The sequence below is a fragment of the Cupressus sempervirens genome, chromosome 11 (genome assembly GCF_028749045.1).
Source record: "Cupressus sempervirens isolate cs-2001-9-10 chromosome 11, ASM2874904v1, whole genome shotgun sequence".
Taxonomy (NCBI): domain Eukaryota; kingdom Viridiplantae; phylum Streptophyta; class Pinopsida; order Cupressales; family Cupressaceae; genus Cupressus; species Cupressus sempervirens.
In genome coordinates this window covers 541,612,428-541,631,301 of record NC_143128.1, presented here as the reverse complement: position 1 = coordinate 541,631,301, position 18,874 = coordinate 541,612,428, and the positions used below count along the sequence as shown (strand labels likewise).

At 36.8% G+C, this 18,874-nt stretch overlaps 1 protein-coding gene across 2 annotated transcripts in view; it reads left to right on the top strand.

The window, feature by feature from the left end:
- The window catches only part of LOC149530773 (DNA mismatch repair protein MutS, type 2), a 411,738-nt gene that overhangs the window by 155,417 nt on the left and 237,447 nt on the right, over positions 1 to 18,874 (top strand). For both annotated transcript variants that reach the window (XM_089808454.1, XM_089808455.1), the window contains exons 8-10: positions 6,599 to 6,722; positions 6,838 to 6,897; positions 7,400 to 7,639. In XM_089808454.1, coding sequence (XP_089664580.1) covers positions 6,599 to 6,722; positions 6,838 to 6,897; positions 7,400 to 7,639 — 424 coding nt within the window. The remainder of the gene's footprint in view (positions 1 to 6,598; positions 6,723 to 6,837; positions 6,898 to 7,399; positions 7,640 to 18,874) is intronic.

Sequence of the window (18,874 nt, the reverse complement as noted above, 5' to 3'; positions counted from 1 at the left end):
TCTGTACGGTTCAAATTGACCATTTTGGTGTCCTCGTGGGGATGGTTGTCTTCTGTGGGTAGATCCTCCTGATCGTCTTCATCATTGGATACAACTTTAATATGGTGTATTTTTCTTGTACCGAGGCATCTGTGCCCAGGCTTTCACGGTCCCTTGCAATTGAAGCATAGTTTCTTCCATTATAGCTCCTATTTGGTAGCTTTGTCTAATGAAGGCTTCTTCGACAGAGGTTTGTTATCTTTGTCCTTTGGAAACACTGACGGTTTGGAGTGTGAGTAACCTTGAGAGGATGATGTCGATGATGATGCCATGTTCCACACCTTCTTTATAGCCTCTGAAAGGGTGGCAGGATTAAAACATTTTACCCAACCCCTCAGTGGTTCTGTTAGTCAGTCCTGCATGAACCACATCTTTAGGAAGCAATTGCAGAAGAGTGTATTAGTATTTTTTGACGACATATTGATTTTCAATAGAACATGGGAGGAGTACTTACAACATCTAGATGAGGTGCTTAATATCATGGAGGAGCACTTGTTTCCAAAAGAGTTCAAATGTGACTTTCAATTGACTGAGATCCTCTACCTTGGTCACGTGATTGGTGTAGATGGGGTGAAGATACATCAAGAAAAGATTCAGGCAATCCTTGATTGGTCACCACTGAGGAATGTATCGGACTTGAGAAGGTTCATGGGGCTTTGCTCTTACTACAGGAGGTTCGCTAGAGGTTTCTTTGAGATGGCGACTCCCCTTACTGACCTCACACAGAAAGAGGCTTTCAGATGGACAATTGGGGCAGAGGAGACCTTTGATAGGCTCAAATAGGTGATGAGCACATGCCTAGTCTTGGCACTATTAGATTTCTCTTGACCGTTTGTTCTTGAGTGTGATGCTTTAGGGAGTGGTATTGGTGCGGAGCTCATGCAGGATAGGCACCTGATTGCTTATGAGAGCAAGAAGCTCAAGGATGGTGAGAGATTGTACTCCACTTATGATAAAAGGATGTTGGCTATTATGCATGCTCTAGCCAAGTTCAGACGATACCTAGTTGGGGGTAAATTCACAGTTAGGATGGATCACAATAGTTTGTGCTACTTCCTAGGACAAAAGGATCTTAATGAGAGACAACAAAAGTGGGTCAACAAGGTTCAGGCATATGATTTTGACATTGAGTACATCAAAGGTAAGAATAATGTAGTAGTTGATGCACTTTCCAGGAGACCCTCAGTAGTGGAGTGTTGTGCTATATCTGAAATTTCGGCAGATTGGAAATCTCAGTTGTTGGTTGAGTATTCCAAGAATACTCAAGCATGCCCGATTATGGATGGACAGCTTCAGGACAACAGGTATAAGGTAATAGATAATGTGATTTTCTATAAGGACCATATTTACCTCGTACCAGGATCTAGACTCAAAAGTAAGATTATGGAAACTCTACATGATGCACCATCCGTAGGACATTCGAGATTCTTCATAACCTATAGGCAGGTTAGGGAGAGATTCTCATGGAAGGGTCTCAAGGACAATGTCTTCCAGCATATCAGGGAATGTCAAACTTGTCAGCAGAACAAGTCAGAGCATTAGTTTCTAGCGGGGTTATTATAACCTCTCCCCATTCTGACATAGAAATGGGAGAGTATTTCCATGGATTTTATTACGGGGTTGCCTAGGGTGCAAGGCAGGGATTCTATTTTTGTGATGGTGGATAAATTAACGAAGTTTGCTCACTTCTTCATCATAGCAGTAGGTTGGCTAGCTTCTCAGGTAGCAAAGTTATTCTTTCAGGAGGTTTTTCGTTTACACGGTCTTCCTCGCACCATTGTGAGCGACAGGAATAACAAGTTCCTTAGGACTTTCTGGTAGGAACTGTTCAGATTGACCGTTACGGAGTTGACACCTAGCACGAGTTATCACCCCCAGATGGATGGACAGACTGAGATAGTTAACAAATGGGTGGAAGGTTATATCCATAGCTATGTAGCAGGACAACAGAGAGTCTGGGTTAAGTGGTTGTATATATGAGAGTATTCTTACAACTCTTCCTACCACATATCCATCTAGATGTCTCCATTTCGTGCTCTCTATGACAGTGAGCCTTTGCATTCATAGACCTAGCTTTGTAGGACAGTAGGGTGCCTCTAGCAGGGGATTGGATACAGTGTCAGCAGGATATCCTTAGATACCCAAAATCAACAAAAGATGTACGCTGATCACTGTTGGACTGAGTGGAGTTTTGAGTTAGGTGACGTGGTTTATCTCTGTCTCCAACCATATAGGCAGAGTTCCTTGAAGAAGAGTGGGTTTCAAAAACTTCAGCCCATATTTTTTGGTCCATATCGCATTACTAGGAGGGTTGGTGAGGTCGCCTATGAGCTACATTTACCCGAGGATAGTAGAATTCATATCATGTTCAACATTTCATGCCTCAAGAAAGCGAATGGCTAGCATATGGTACCCTCCACGGAGTTGCCTCCACATGATGAAGAAGGGAAGCTTGTATTAGTTCCTACAGAGGTGATAGAGGTTAGAGAGAGAAAGTTGTGTAATAGGGCCATCAAGGAATATTTGATTCGCTGGAAGGATTTACCTTATGTGGATGCTCCTTGGAAAAGTGAGTCAATCTTACAGCATCTGGTATTGAGATTGCTTGAGGGCAAGCAATCTTGGGACGGGAGGACTGTAATGTCCCCTTCTTTGTGCTAGCCTTAATGGTGCTTAGTTGGTCTATCTTTCCATTCGGATAGGCTAATGTCATATGTTTTAGGATGCTAACCAGTCAGAGGAGTTTGGGTTTTAGTTGAGGAGATTTAAATGGGAAATCCTAAGGTTTTAATCACTTTATTTTATGGGATTGAAATATAAAGTACTTTATTGTTTAAAGTCACTTTAGGAAAAATTGACTTAACTAAAAGACGAAATAGTCTTTTATCCCACATTGCTAAGATGTTTGTATATCCCCACACTTCGAGCTTGCTTAAGAAAGCTTTTTGCCTTGGGATTAACACCACAAATGAATATATGATAATTCTACAAAATCCTAATGGTTGCTTAAGTGTGACTGGATTCTTCCCAAGGACGAAACCCCTTAAGGAAAGTAGTGATACTAGACGCAAACCTAGTATTCACATGCAGGTTCTGAGATAACAGTGAGTGGATACATTGTTTTTAGACTTCTGGAACACACAACAAGTAGCAGGCTTTGGTATTGAATTCCGCAGAGGGATTGAGCATAATTTGGATACGTATTTTGGATACTGGGCATGAGAGACAGTCAAAATTTGGTTAGCATCTGCATATCAGAATACGGGTCAATAGTAGTGTAACTTCATCCCAAATGGACAGGGCAGGGATACTCATAGGAGTAAACCACAGTGGTAACGTGATTTCTAGACGGGTTTGAGATAGGCTGTGGCTCACGGGCTTGCACCAGCAGTAGGTGGGGTTCAACATTTATGGGTCACGAGCAGTTACCATGACTGTAGGGGCATAGAAATTGGGAGATGTGAAGGTAATACAGTACAGTGGGTTCAGGACATAATATGCATTGATAGACGACAGGTTGGTTGAATATTGGAAGTGATGTTGGGTTGTATCTCCACTGCAAGTTCGAACCACCATATCAACATACATAGAAATCACGGATCTATCATTATCCTTTCCCCCATATTTGCTTAGTTGTGCACATTGTAATCTTCTATACAGGAATGTGTTTTTGTCATCAGTTTAGTAAAACTTAAATAAAAAACGTTGGCATTATTTAATGTGTTCAAGTTGCTTGTTCTGTATTTAGTTGAGTTCTGGGTAAAATTGATTGGTATATTCTCTTATCAGTATTAGTTCAAAGAGAGTAATTTGGGAATGCAATCATATTTTTGCTTAAAGACTCGTTCACATAACAACTGTTTGACAAAATTCTCGTAGCCAAAGTTCAATATTTTTGAGCCAATCTAGTAGAGATCACTACATCGCCAAAGTAGCTTCTTTTATTTTTGGCACTAACAATTTTTTTATGTTTTATAGTACAGGATGTTTCATGATAGATGCTACAGTTTCACGTTGGGCATCAATGTCATCTCCTATAATTACCTGGTTGACTTATGCAGCTGCTACAATATCCTTTTTTGAGATAATTAATGCATTGCATGAGTTTAGTGAACACATGTTTTTGAGCTCCTTTTGTGGACTTGATCTTTTGAGCTGACTAATTCAATGAAACGGGGTCAAAAAGTAGTTTTGTAAATTGTATCCTATGCACTTATGGCACTTGAACAATAGTGCATTAATGACCATATCCATGCTCAACCTTTTGCATTTTGACATCATGGAGCCGTAAGTGAAAGTATCCATGACTCGTGGCTCAAGTCCAGAGTGATTTGGTGGGACATTGATGCAACTTAGATGTCTGTGTCACATGCAAATGTCCTGAAAAGGTTCCAATTTCAGAAAGTGTATATTCTACATTTAGGTAACTTTCAATTTGTCCCTTTGCTTGGACATGTTTGAAATGATTATTTCCACCCATTCCGAGCAACAAAACCCACTATTCCACTCATTTTTCCCTCTTTGGAAACACAAGCTCACTCTTGTCTCCTCTGATCTCCATATTGAGGCTTTGTCTTTTGTAGTAGCTTCGTCTCCTCAACTATTTAGGCAAGTTATCACCTCAAGGGAGGGGTCAATGCTACATAACATGATCTCCTCTGTTATTTTTGTATCTAATGTCTCATTTTCCAAATCTTTCAGTGTATATATTATCTATTTGTGTTTAATCTTATGTAACAGGGGTTCTCTTCCATTAATTGGGGTTTGCTTCTATTACTTTATCAATATTGTTTGACCTCATGCCATAGGGTTTTCCCCGCATTAAGCGGGGTTTGTTTCTATTACGCTACTGTTAATTGTTTTCATTGTCTATTTGGCTATTTATGGAGGTTGATACACTAAACCATGGGTTTGACTACTGCAAGCCTATATACGACCCCAACATTTTCCCCTATCTTTGTGAGTATAGGTGGTGAAAAAGTCCATGGAGCATGTAGGAATGAGCCTAACTGGTTTTTTTTCTTTGTCCTTATGAACGATAGTACAGGATGCAAACATCCCCATGATGTGTTGTTGTTTGAGGCCGAGACCATGTTTGTTTCTAGGTCATAAGTTTTCTATCTCAGCTCTCTATTTTTGTAATCAAAACATATTTACTTGCCCATTTTTGCTAGTTATTTCACTATTTCAATTTTTATACGTAGTAAATAGTTCTTTCATTTATCTCCGTAGCTCACAAAAGCCCTAGGAAAGTGAGTTAGTGTAAGGTACAATTTCTCTTCGGGGTCTTGATAACTTGAGGGTAGCAAAACCCATACTCTACAAGAAGTTCATTTCCACACATCAAGCCAAAGCTGCAAAATGTACAAAAATAGCCTGAAGGTGAATTCTTAATATGCTAAGATGCTTTGAAGCCATAGTAGATAAATTTATAAAACATGAGACTTTGTATGAATATGATATTCCTCTAAGAGGTTTGATGACTTTGAAATGTTGAAAGTATACCCTAAAAGAAGCAAACTCAACTTGATCCCTAAAATACAATGTCAATATCTAAACTCCATTTTGAAAAGGTTGGTACTCTCCAAGAAAGCAAGATATCAAAGATGTTGGAACGAAGAGAAATTTGAAAATGGGGACATTGCATTTAGAGAGAAACTTTGTGTACTTTTCTAGAGTCACTATTAAGCAGTGAAACTCAAGAACTAGAAGCTCCCAAAAACTCCCCTGCATTGGGTACTTAAAGTAATCGAGGACCCCCACCTTTGCCATTCTGCAACCACACCGACACTAGGATGGGTACTTGAACTTCTATGTGAAATTTGAATTTTTAATGTTACTATTGGGTTTGTACTATGTCACTATGTTGAATCATGTTTTAATTTTGCTATGTTCAAGTATTTCAATTTGGCATGTTACATTGGAGCATCATTTTCATAACTAGCATTTCAAGTTCTATATGTGTTATATACAACACCTTCAACCTTGCTGCCATTCCCTTGTCGTCCCAAAATTGAGTCCCTTTGTCCCCCTTTCTCAAAAATTCGTCCCAATGTCCCGACATACCCCAATGCCTGTGTTTTAAGGGAGGATGTTAGCACTATATGTCATGTTAGCATCATATTATTATAACAATCATTTCTAGATGGTCACATACACTTTTTATGATAAAGTCAATTTCATAATGTAATAATTTCAGATACTCTCTAGTTATTTGAGGTTTTCATTTTTTAAGTTTATGAGGTCTTGTTCCTATAAAGAGATGTCCTTTCTTAATTTTTAATTCAATCAAGTATCCTCTCTCTGAGTTTTCTCTTCAGGATTCTTGATGTCTTTATGTTTGTGGGTTTTGTGATAGATTACTTGTCCTATTAGATATAAGACCGCCTTATACATTTATCATTTTCTCCTCATATATGGAGATGAGTCTAGAATTTTTGGCACCATATATTTTAGCTTGTAATAGCCGTCTATAATGTTGACAGGAAGTGTTTACATCTTATATTGATTAGTTTCAATAATTTCTAGATATTGATATAATCTGTTTTGAGTTCTATAGTGGTTCAGGAGTTGAAAAATATGTTGAACCAGTGTCAGCTGTTCCACTAAATGATGACCTTGCTCAAGCAAGAGTTTTGGTGTCGAAGGCAGAGCGTGAAGTACTGGCAAATCTAACTGACAAGGCATGGTTAAATCTACCATTTAAAAGCAATTGATGCAGGTAGTGATGCACTCATTTTTATTGTCACTTCTAAGTTGAAACTCATATGGCTTACTTTTGTCATGTATACTTAGCAGGTTTTGCCTCTGTTGAACCAGATTGAACTCCTCCTGAATACAATTGTTCAGCTTGATGTGGTAGGTGGCTTATTGCATGAACAATCGTTCCTTGACAAGAAAAATGCATTAAAAATGTGTTTTAACTTTTGATTTGATATTTTGTATTTGAGAATGAAGAGAAACATTGTGATTCCCTAAGCATATTTTATTATTATTTTTGGAACTTCTCAAAGTCTAGTAATTTATGCAATGAAATTTCTGGACATTGACTGAGGGTTAAAATGTTTTCTTTCAACAGTTTTCAGTCAATAAGCATTGTACACTTTGTGTTTTAAATATTTGGACAAATGAAGTCACTATAAATTAATTCAGTTTGAGCCCAGTAGGGTCTGAAGTCATGTGACTATTTCAGCGTATTTACTTCTTTTTGTTCACTTCAGTCCTTTCTTACAGGACTTCGTTGAAGGAATTCTTGAGTCATGTACAAATGTGCATCAAGTCAAATGGCTTTGGCTCAGCATGATTTTTGAACTTAATGTGGTTGAAATCTCTCACATTAATAATACTTTGTTTATTGCAGATTAGCTCCCGTGCAAAATATAGTTTGACATTTGGAGGTACGAAACCCACTCTATCTTTTGTAAATTATGATGGGATTTCTCATTCTGACCAGTCTAATGTGGAGAACTGTCATGGTGGTGATGGAAATATTGCTGATGATTGGCTTCTGCATTTGAGAAATGTTTACCACCCTTTACTGCTGAAACAGCATCATGACAGTGTACAGAGTATCAAAAGAAAAATCAGCTCATATGCTAGTGTAAGCCTGTGGACATCAAAATATTCTTATTGAATTGCTTTAACTTGCTTTAATTTCCTTCTTGTAGTATATTACTCTTTAATATGATGGTTGTTACCAGCACACTCTAAGTTGTGGCCAAAATTATGAACAGTAAACTATAATTACTTGCCTGAAACTTTTTGCGCAATGCATAAATTGGACTAATGATGAATGATATAGGTCACAGTCAATGGAATTTGTGAAACGAAACAGAAATTGCATAGGCAAACACACAAAATAATGAGATTTGAATTTGTGAAATGCTTTGTTGCCCACATGAATCTTGCTGTTGCAGGTTAGCCGTTGACATTATTCTAATGGCTTCATCCTTTTAACATTCATAGAGAGAAACTCTGGACAGATCAAATGTGCCTGGCTAGCTGATAGGCTATATTACATGGCAGCTTCCATCCAGGAATTTGTTTTGCACAGGAAAACTATTTCATGCCAGTTATACCATTTATAATTTGTCAAGTGAGTGTATGAAGGAAACTCTTTTGATAGCATGAGTATAGATGACTTGATTTGTAGTTTTATTTAAATTTTATCAGTAATGCAAGGCATTTATTAAGGTTGCTCAAATTTGAAATGTGTGAGACATGAATTCATTCTATGAGCTGTAGAAACATCTACATCATCCTATACAAATTCCCTGACATATTTGATTTACATCAAATCTTAACCTTGAATTCTCACCTTCTTTATTTCTTTAGTTGTCTTATTCTCCGTTTATTCGTCTTTTACTGTCCACCCGAATTCCATCCCCATAGGACAATGCGTGAAAAAAATTTGAAGCAGAGGAGCTCATTTGTATTAGAGCATTGCAGAGGGGGAGATTAACAAAGAGGACAAGACTTGTCGCCTCTGCCCACTTGGGTGTTTATTGTATGGGGTAAATAGTTTAATCCATACAAACAATAGACAAGAACATGTAACACAGTAGTACTCCTTTTATTATCTGCATGTATGCTGAAGAGATTATGTTGTCCTCCATTTTGTCACCACAAAATGTTGGTAACAGCACGAAACTTTTTCAAGCTAGTTTCGCATTTCCCTAAGCTTGAATTTGATATTCAATTGCTTAGTGTTGATCAATCAATTCATTTCAATTCGAATATCAAATTGTTTTACTGGCCTTCGTCAAGTCATTTTTGTTTTGCTTTCTGTCTAGTCTTTGCTTGATTTTTGAAGCCTTCATTGTCCTTTTCTTTGCTTTTGAGTTTGTCTTTGCTTGTTTTTAGTCTTTTGGATTTGCTCATGTCATGCCTTTCACTTTTCCCTTCGATTCGATCTAACCTAGAGGTCAATCGCAGTTGTTAGTCAAGAGATATGGTCATTTTAGTGCCTCAAACGTGGACATTTTAGGTGCAACAACACGAATTAAAAAAATGATATATTTTCATTTTGACATTCACTCTTTCAAAAATATAACATTTATTCATTTTTTATTATGTTTTGAAGTTACTTTTCATTTAAATTTATAACTTAAAGTGACTATAGTGCACTTTATGTTATAATTTTAAGTTGAGTTACTTTTTAATTTTTCACTTAAAGTGACTATAGAACTATATAGTTACTTTTTGAATTTTTGATTTTTAAATCAAATACTTATATAAATATTACTTTAATATAATGTTTATGTATTATATTGATTAATATGATGCATAAATGTTATTTTTGACCCATATTGATGACATTTTTATAAAATTAAGTGAAATACATTACTTAAATGCCTCAAAGTGGATTTTTTATGTGCAAATGCATGTAAAAAAATATGAAAAGTGGAAACTTTTCATGTTATTGCATATAAAAACTCATTTTGAGGATACTTTTCATGCCATTACATCAAAAGCTTGTAAAAGTAAACCTTTTTGATGCAATGACATGAAAAGTTGAGTTTTTGTATATGCAATGAGCTTCAAAAAGTGAGATTATGCATAAAGACATATTTTAAAACATGCAATAGACTCTAAAAGGTCCGATTTTTCCTTTCAACATGTTTTAAAATATGTAATGAACTTTAAAATGTCCTATTTTGTGAAGAAAATATGTTCTTGCTCCAAAAAACTTCGATTTTGATCATAACTAGAGATTTTCTCCATCGATTTGAATGAAATCTCTTGCATTCAAGGCGTTTTGGATTGATGATCATTTTGCCCCCATAAAAAATCAGTTTATTGAGCCCAAAAACATATTGAAATCTCCCAATCTAGGGCATAAGTTTGCAAAAAGCTCCATAAATCTTTAAATTTGGATCATGTTTTTGCTTGGAATCAAATCGTTTTTACCTTATTTGCTGATTATCACATTGTGATCATTATTTTGGTGTTAAAACATCAAATTGATTTGTTTGGAGAATCACATTTTTGCTTGGAGAAACACGTTTTTGCAAAACGTCTCAAGGGATTGAAATCTTCAAAACGTTGGAAAAAGGAGACAATCTAGGGCACATTTTGGCATCTTGCACAATAATCTCCTTGTTTGCTACCCTTCATCATTCGAATTTTGAAGATTGGAAAAGTTCTCACCATTTTTGAAGAAGATTTCAAACAAAGAGCATCTTTTCCTTCATTTTTGACACTTATTCTTCATGCAAGTGGACCTTTTCTTTCTTGCATTTTATTTCATGCTTATCTTTGCTGATTTTATGCATGAAATTGTTGAATGGATGCCATTTGTAAAAATCTTTGCCTTGAATGTGCATTTTTCCTTTAAATATGAATTTCTCCTTCATTTTGATGTTTTTGATTCTTCCCCAAGTTCCAAATTTGAATTCAACTTTGGTGTGTATTACGTCTTGGCATGTTTTGAGTTGTTTTCAAAGGTATGTTTTTTTCTTTGTTTTGGTTTTGTGTGCTTGTTTGTTGGTTTTTCTCCATTTGGAAAAGTTACAAGTTTTTTCTGAAAAACTTGTTTTTCCTTCATTACATGGGAAAGCATTGTTATCTTTCACTTTCCATTTCCATGTCATTCCATCTCACATCTCATCCAACAAATGCGATTACATCTTTTTCACCTCATTCGCCATCCGCACATGCATGTAATACCATTTTTCATTTTCATTTTCATCCATCTCATTTTTCGCTTCCATTCACACGACACGATTACACGAAATGCCTTACGTGTAATTGTATCCAAAAGGTCCGATTTTGATCAAAAGTCATATTTTGAAAAGACAAAAGGATGTCATTTTTGCTTTCCATGTACTTTGACTTATTCCTTCCTCCAAAAGTGACTATATAACTCATTATCCCACCTTCATTTTTCATTTCCATTTTCACATACGCATTCACACTTAAAAAAAAGTACATGTTTCCACCTCAACATATTTTAAATGTTACCCTTCATTCGCATATACATGTAAAGTGTACCTTTCATTTGCACTTATATCTCATTTCACTTTCCACCTTCCGTTACATAATGCATTTACATATATGCATGTTTCATTCAATAAAGCCTTGAAAACTTTAAGTCACTTTTGAAATCAGCAACTTTCACTTTGCACGCATTCCCATGTGTTTCACCTTCGCACATTTTCATTTCATTCTATTTCATTTCATTTTCCATATCATGTCATTCTGCATTCCATTCATTCCATTTCACTTTTCATTCCATTGCATATGCATATGCTTTCTCTTCGAAAGTCACTCCTTTTCGAATCTTCACTGCTGCTCCAATATTCACTTGCATGGAGATTCTTTTTGATGATGTATTTGTGTTTTGAGATTTTTGTGTTGCAGTACAAGCACAAGAAAATGTCCTCGCCATCCAAATCCAAGGGCAAGATGAAATACCAATATGACAAAGAATTGGCTCATGCAGTTCTTTCTTTAGTTACATCTGTTCTCGATAATGTGCTAGACACCAAGATTGGTCACGTAGATGTAGCTGATTTTCTACAAAGGAGTGAAGCTCCAACTACTTATAAGATGAAACATATTAAAAGAAGCAACATCCATTTGGTTTCTACATTTTCCATGGCAGCCATAGAACCTGATTTTGTTTATGGATGCGCTTGGCGCTCAGGACAAGGAATATCAAAGACGCTAATGGCAAGGTTGTCATTAGCTTTGATCCTAAAGTTATTGAACAAATCTTCAAAGTTTCTTGTAAATTAGAATGTGCTGATTTGACCAAAAAATCGTCATTGGCTTGTTGGAATGAGCAAAAAAGAAACTATCAGAAGTATGCCAACTTTTATTGGTTAGACAACAAAAGAAGCAATTTTTCCAGTTGGCCAAAGACTCTTCATCAGTCAAATTTTAAACAAGAATACAAGGATCTCATCATTCTTTTTAGTAGGATCTGTGGTCTTAAGGATTCTTCCAATTTTGAGCCATAGATGTACAAATTTATGTTTCAAATTATAGAGAACAAAGAACACACCTATTGGGGAGAGCTTATCAGTATTGCGCTCTATCAACTAACATGCAATGTAGGAATATCAATACCTTTTTACATGAATTCTTATCTAGTTTACATTGCTGTTGCCATGGGATGTTTTTCGGGTCTTTTTACCAAAGGAGATTGTCTTCAAGTACCTGTTTGGGAATATTATGACCAAATCACTTTGGCTAGTAGTAAATTCCATTACAGAAGAGTTCAAGATACCTTCTTTGGACATTATAGGTGTTTGTTCGACAAACAATTGTCTATCAAAAGAGTATTTGATGCAGCATGGGAAAAGGTAAACCAGTACAGCTACATTTTTCTTCAATTTCCCACTTTCACATACTTGAGAGTTGGATATTTCAAAAGAGAGTCGTATACCTTACCTAGGTATGCTACAGATCGAATCATTCTAACGGAGTTAGCCAAACAACTCATGGACGTGCAGAGTGATCAGCATGCTTCACATAGGCTTGGATTTGGCATTACCTCAGCTAGGCCTTTTTCTATTGGCAATTATTCAATTGTTTCTGTGCCTAAAGCGAAGAATATAGAAGCAGAGTTGCAATTGATTACATTGAAGAGGTTCAAGGCTAGATTTGATTTTGATTATCGAGAGATGAACTCTCAGATAAAGAGGGCCTACACTCATGTTCATCGCATTGAAAATATTTGGATTATTGCAGGTTAACCTTGCAACAAATAATCGATCTTAATATGTTGGAAATTCCTTCAGATTTCTAAGTTGAAGATGATGGCAACATCCTTGATCCGGAATTTCATCAAGCTGATTTTGATAAAATGTGTTCATTCCCTATTCAATGGCAACAAAAGGAAGGTACATCTATTATGGATAGGTTTCAATCCATCTTAGTAAACACTAACAAATGGTTGAAAAGTAAAGGCCTTAAAAGAGTAAATCCTAAGATGGGTCTAGATTGCGGAAGTTTTGGTCCTCCTGGCGGGAAATCACAATTGGAAATTACAGGGAAAGATGGCGCCTCATCTTTGAATATCAAGAGTACTCTCAAATTCAAATTAAAGGGCAGAAAAAGAACTAAATCATCTCAAGTTCTTGAAGCAATTCAAGAATCAGTGATAGAATCAGAATAAGAATTGGAAATAGAATTCAAAAAAGAAGATTCAGATGAAGAAGGAGAAGTTAGGATCAGATCTCCTCCAAAGCCTGCATGAGCCTGCATGTCCACTCCACGTGAAGAGCCCTTTTTGCATGAGGTTGATGATGATGTAGATTCATTTTCTACTGTTTTCACTCACTCCATTCAAGTCTTAGAGGTTAACACCATGGCTTTTCCAATTTCATCTGCTGCTCTTTGTGTCCTGCACATGATCAATATGAACACTTAGCGAATGTGTTCGAAGATTTTTCGACTCTTACTAGTGGTCAAGTTTCCCAACTTGATACATCTTTGACAGGATTTGAACTTTTCATGACAGAATCTTCACAACATATTCCTATGCTTACAGCAGTACAAATTGAATCCTGTTCAGTCACTACAGATATACAGTCTGGATCAATACCAATGGTCTCCATTGTGCCTGCTTCTATAGATGAAAGTTCCAGCTTACCTGCATGGTTGAGTAGAATAACAACAAAAAGAAGGAAGTTGGTTGTTCCTCCCAACAATCTTCTTATGAAGAAGGCTAAATCTAAATCTTTGAAAAATAAGAATGTTTCCAGAATTTTGGTTGATTCTGACAAAACCAAATATGTTGAGGTTGCTGAGCCCTTAGTAGATAAACCTGTTGAAGAGCTTACCCGTTCTGACTACAAGTTTAATAAGGTTGAAGTTGGAAAACAATCTTGATTGAGTTGTTTACAAGATGCTCAAGATGCATTGACAAATGTATCAAAAAACAATCATGAGCTTTGGGAAAAGAAGTGAAAGATTCCTGATGGATGCCCTTGCTGATCTGCTGTAGTTTTTAAATTAATAAATTATATTTTCCTGTGATTTCTTTGATGGTCTTTGAGAATAGATAGAAGTTGCATAAGGTTTTGTTTTTGTTTTGTGTTTTTTGATAGTTTTCACAATAGTAATGAATAATGAACAATAAACATGAGAGGAGACTGAAAATAAATAAGAGCATAGAGCCAAATCAGAATTGCTATAAATTGTACTAGGCAGATTTTTGATTTATAAAGCCAAATAATAAATCCAATGCAGTTTCCAGGAGCTTACATCCAACAATGATGCCAAACTGCTGCAAATGGCGGCCCTAAGACTGCAAGGAATCACGTCCTAGCTGAAAGAATCAATCTGCAACGCTGAAACCATAAATCTGCAACCTGAATCCACAATAAAGAATGGAGTACTCTATCCCTGATAGCAACGCACACTGTCTGAAGAATCCAATGCCAATAACTGCTGAGGGCTACGTCCGAGCCAATCCATAACTTGGGGTTTGCGTCCCAGATGAAGAATTGCTCTCTCAGAGCCAATTCACAAAAACAAGTTTTTCAATATGCAAAAGATAATAAGAAATTAGGTCTCCATCTCCTTATATCCCCTTCCAACTGTAAATGGAACCCTAAAGGGAAATTACACTTTGCCTTTTAAATAAAATATAATAAAATAACATTTTCCAAATTAAAGTCATCCATGCTATAGGAAAAACATTACTTTATTAAAATTCCATAGCTAAAGGCACCAAAAAGTCTATAGATAGTAAAAATCATGTATAATAATTCGAGATCTTTCCAACGAGCTATAACACATAGCTATACCTGATCAACTGAAGCCAAAATCCCCTTATTACTCCAAAATGGTTATATTATTAGCCTTATTTTAATTTATTTAATCACCAACTTAGGAAATATTTAAATATATTAAAATATTTTCCAAATGGTCCCAAAAGGCCCAAAATGACCAATCAAACATGAATCTGACTTTGTCACCTGTCTGTGACTGATGCTGGACAAGATGTGTCAACTGGTAGTCCATCCCTAAAATCTAGGGATGCTCCTAAAAAGTAGGAGACAGCCCCAATGAACCAAAATTGAGTCCCAATGACTCCCTTGCTATGTGCACCTCTGAGAGAACTGTCACTGAACTGGGAGTTCCTCCTAAAAAATAGGAATGCCTCCTAAAAAATAGGAGATGCACTCTAAGTCTCCAAAACGGTTGTCGAGGTTTCCAAATGCCTCCTAGACCACTCCTAGTCAATCCCTACAAATTAGGAATCCCTCATAAATTGTAGGAAATTGTTGTCTACTGCTCCAAACTACTTGGGAAGCTCATGCATGACTCTCAAAGTCCCTGGGTTGGTTCCCTCTACGCTCTGCTGGCCTATGGGAACCAAATAATAGACCAACCCTACTAGAAATGTTGTCATTAAGGAAGGGCAGAAATTGGGGACATGACAGTACAAATCCGCCTCAAAAGGGAACCACCATGCTGACACTTCGTCACTCTGATATAAATATTAGTGAACCACAAGTTGTGAAGCAATTCATTAGGACCTTGAAGCACCAATGTATCACTGAGACCAAGGCCCGGATGCCAAACCAAAATACCAAATGTACTGAATGAGATGTAGAAGTATCTCAACCGCACTCCATGAAACATACATACAATGAAGTAGACCAGCAAGGTGTGAAAGTGAACTCCCATAAACCAGTATTCCAACCCACATGACCACCTAACAATGCTGCTATAATTCTGACCAGCAACTCGAATGATATCATAGACGTCATCATACCAATGCCAAACAACAAATGTCCCAAAGAAACACTCCTCAATGCCCTCGTACTGAATCATGGATGTAGTCAATGCCAAGTCAAGTAGTAAATGATTCCAGCTTGGACAACCACTAGTCCATAATAAATCGAAGACTACGGAATCACCAATTAACAAGGATACCACTGCCATATCAATGGATGTAGATGACAAACTCGAAGATGAAGTATGTATGCCGTCATGAGAAAAACCAAAGCATGTGTCATTTGTACCCAACATTGTAGGATTATCAATTCCTGAATCCCATATCGATCTGAGAAATGTTGCTCCACCCAACCACTGCGCTACTTTGATGTGAATATCTGTATACCAAAAGTGAAGCAACTCAACATGAATCCACTGAAAAAATGCCCAACACATGTTGATGCCAAGATCCCAAATGCATCCACTGACACATCCCTTCGGCATGTTGATACTCATTATGTTGCTGTTGTGAAACTGTACCTCATCTAACCAACTAAGAACTTCACTCCAAATGAAGCCACAATTACTACCAACAACCAATGCTGTTAGGAATTCACAAATGAGCCAATCATCGGCAAGGAAAGTTTGTTGAATACTTTTCCAAGTCCTCCAAACAGCTACTGCAAGTTTACCTATATTTCCGCAAATTAGTGTGCCTTCATTAAAAGTTGTTACGTAAATGTTTTGTTTAACCATGTAACCAACGAAGTCGCTTATATTCTGATCTTGAAAGCCCAATGTAATATTTAAAAAGTTTGAATCTTCAATCAAAAGGTACATCGCTGCCCTATCATATGGAAGAGGTGATAAACCCATTGATGATTGAGAGATGTTTCTAATTCTCAACAAAGACAGGCTCTTTGTGGCTGGTCCACTAGGTATGCAACTTAATATGTCATCAGCTCTTGTTAGGGAAGGATCAACTTCACACTTGAACACCCCAACTTGAATGTAACCAACCCAAGGTTCAAAGTTTGACTCATGAGATGAAAGAGAATTGCTGTTCAAAGTCAGAAAATCGGAAGTATGTTCATACCTTTCCACAATGTTTTTGCGGTCTTCTCTTGCCTCTCCTTCCAAGGTAGGTGACTCCTCTAACGGTGCTGGTCCATGGGGTGTGTTCAAATTTCAAACGAATATAACATGTCCCATTAATTGCCTTAGCTGCCCAAATCTGATCCATACCTCTATCTCCATAACTGATATGTTTTCCATTACTAACAAACTCCAAGGTGTAGTATGCCAAACAAACCAAACATTATCGAAATGCAATATCTTCTTAGTAAGCAGCCTCTTAGTCTCTCTAATCATCTCTTTAAGACAAAATGCTTCATATGATCTTAACAATTGTCCTTCCATTGTAGATGATGCATGACTAACCAAATCAGAATCAATAATGTTCCATTCCACACAAATGAAAATAACACTTGTGGCTGGTCTATCAAGTGTGAAACTAATATCATCATTGTTTGGAGCCTTTAAGGAGCTCTTTAAAAGAGGAACGTCATAAACTTCATGATGCAAACTAGACCAAACTGAGTTTTCTAAATCATAACTCTTTTCCTCTTCACACATCTCAACATGCTCTTCTTGTGGGCTTACCTCAAGAAGCTCTTCCCTTGTATGCTCAACATCCTCACTTTCTTCCTTTGGAAGAAATAAGGATCTAATGTATGACTCTTTTTGTCTTCTTGCATTATCAAGCTGATTGCATCTTTCCTTGACCTCTTGTAAGTGTTGTCTTCCTTGGGCAGCAAACATCTTGGCCTTCTTAGCTCTATGTGACCATCCATTGCACGTCTCTTGAGCCTTTTTCACATCTTCCAAGGTGGGGTAAACACAATCAGAACCTTTGTGGTTTGAATCCACAATATAAATCTCATTTGCAACACACTTAACCTGAGTACCATCATAGGAAGACTCAACAACCTCATTACCTTCATGTACCACATGACTAGAGCTACTGTTGCAAAAATTAGAATAGGTATCAGACCTTGGAAACATGCTTTCAGCATCCCTAATGGACTGATCCATGATTGTAATCTCTTCCATTTTGTGATCAACTTGATGAATCAATGGTGTGCTATGTGTCTCCTCCTGATCTAGAGTTATTTCTTCTTTAGGAATCCCACATGATGACTGATTTTTGTTTTTCATAGGCTGCAACTCAAATGATAACACATCTTCATGCCTTTCTTCTGCATACCCTGCAAATGACTGATCCATTATGGTGTTTTTATCCTGAACATGGATAGGTTGACACAAATCTTCTTTCTCACATGAAAACATATCATCAACTATGGCATGGTATACCTTTTTTGCAAGCTTAACCTTATGACAAATTTTTGGATGCATGTCAATGTAATCTTTGAAATGAAAGTTCTCCCTAACATATTGAGGAAGAGTATTATACTCTTCAAGTATGCTAATTACTTCCGTTTTCCTGTCTAGTAGCAATGGATCCTTTCTAGAAGAAGATGATGATCCGCTAGCATGTCCAAATTTCCTTGACATAGAATCATTGAACTGCTGCAATTGAAGCTTGAATTTTTGTTGTGACTGTTCCCATTCTTTCCACAGGGTTATAGCTCTTAACAATTTTTCCATAATGAACTACCACGCTGACCAACTGAAACTAACATGCCAGAGCAAAAATCGACTTTGTACTGCTAATATGAATTATCAAAACTTTTGTTCCAGTACCCAGATGCCAAAATGAATTATCAAAATTTTTTAGCCAGTACCCAGCTGCTGAAATGAATTATCAAAACCTTTTATCCAATACCCAGATGCCAAAATGAATTATCAAGACGTTTTAGCTAGTACCCAGATGCTGAAATGAATTATCAAAACTTTTTATCCAGTACCCAGATGCCAAAATCTGTTGTGACAATTTCTCACAAACCCTACAGGCTAGCAGGATGTAGGCTCTGATACCACTGAAAGATCCTTGATGGATGCCCTTGCTGATCTGCTGTAGTTTTTAAATTAATAAATTATATTTTCTTGTGATTTCTTTGATGGTCTTTGAGAATAGGCAGAAGTTGCAGAAGGTTTTGTTTTTGTTTTGTGTTTTTTGATAGTTTTCACAATAGTAATG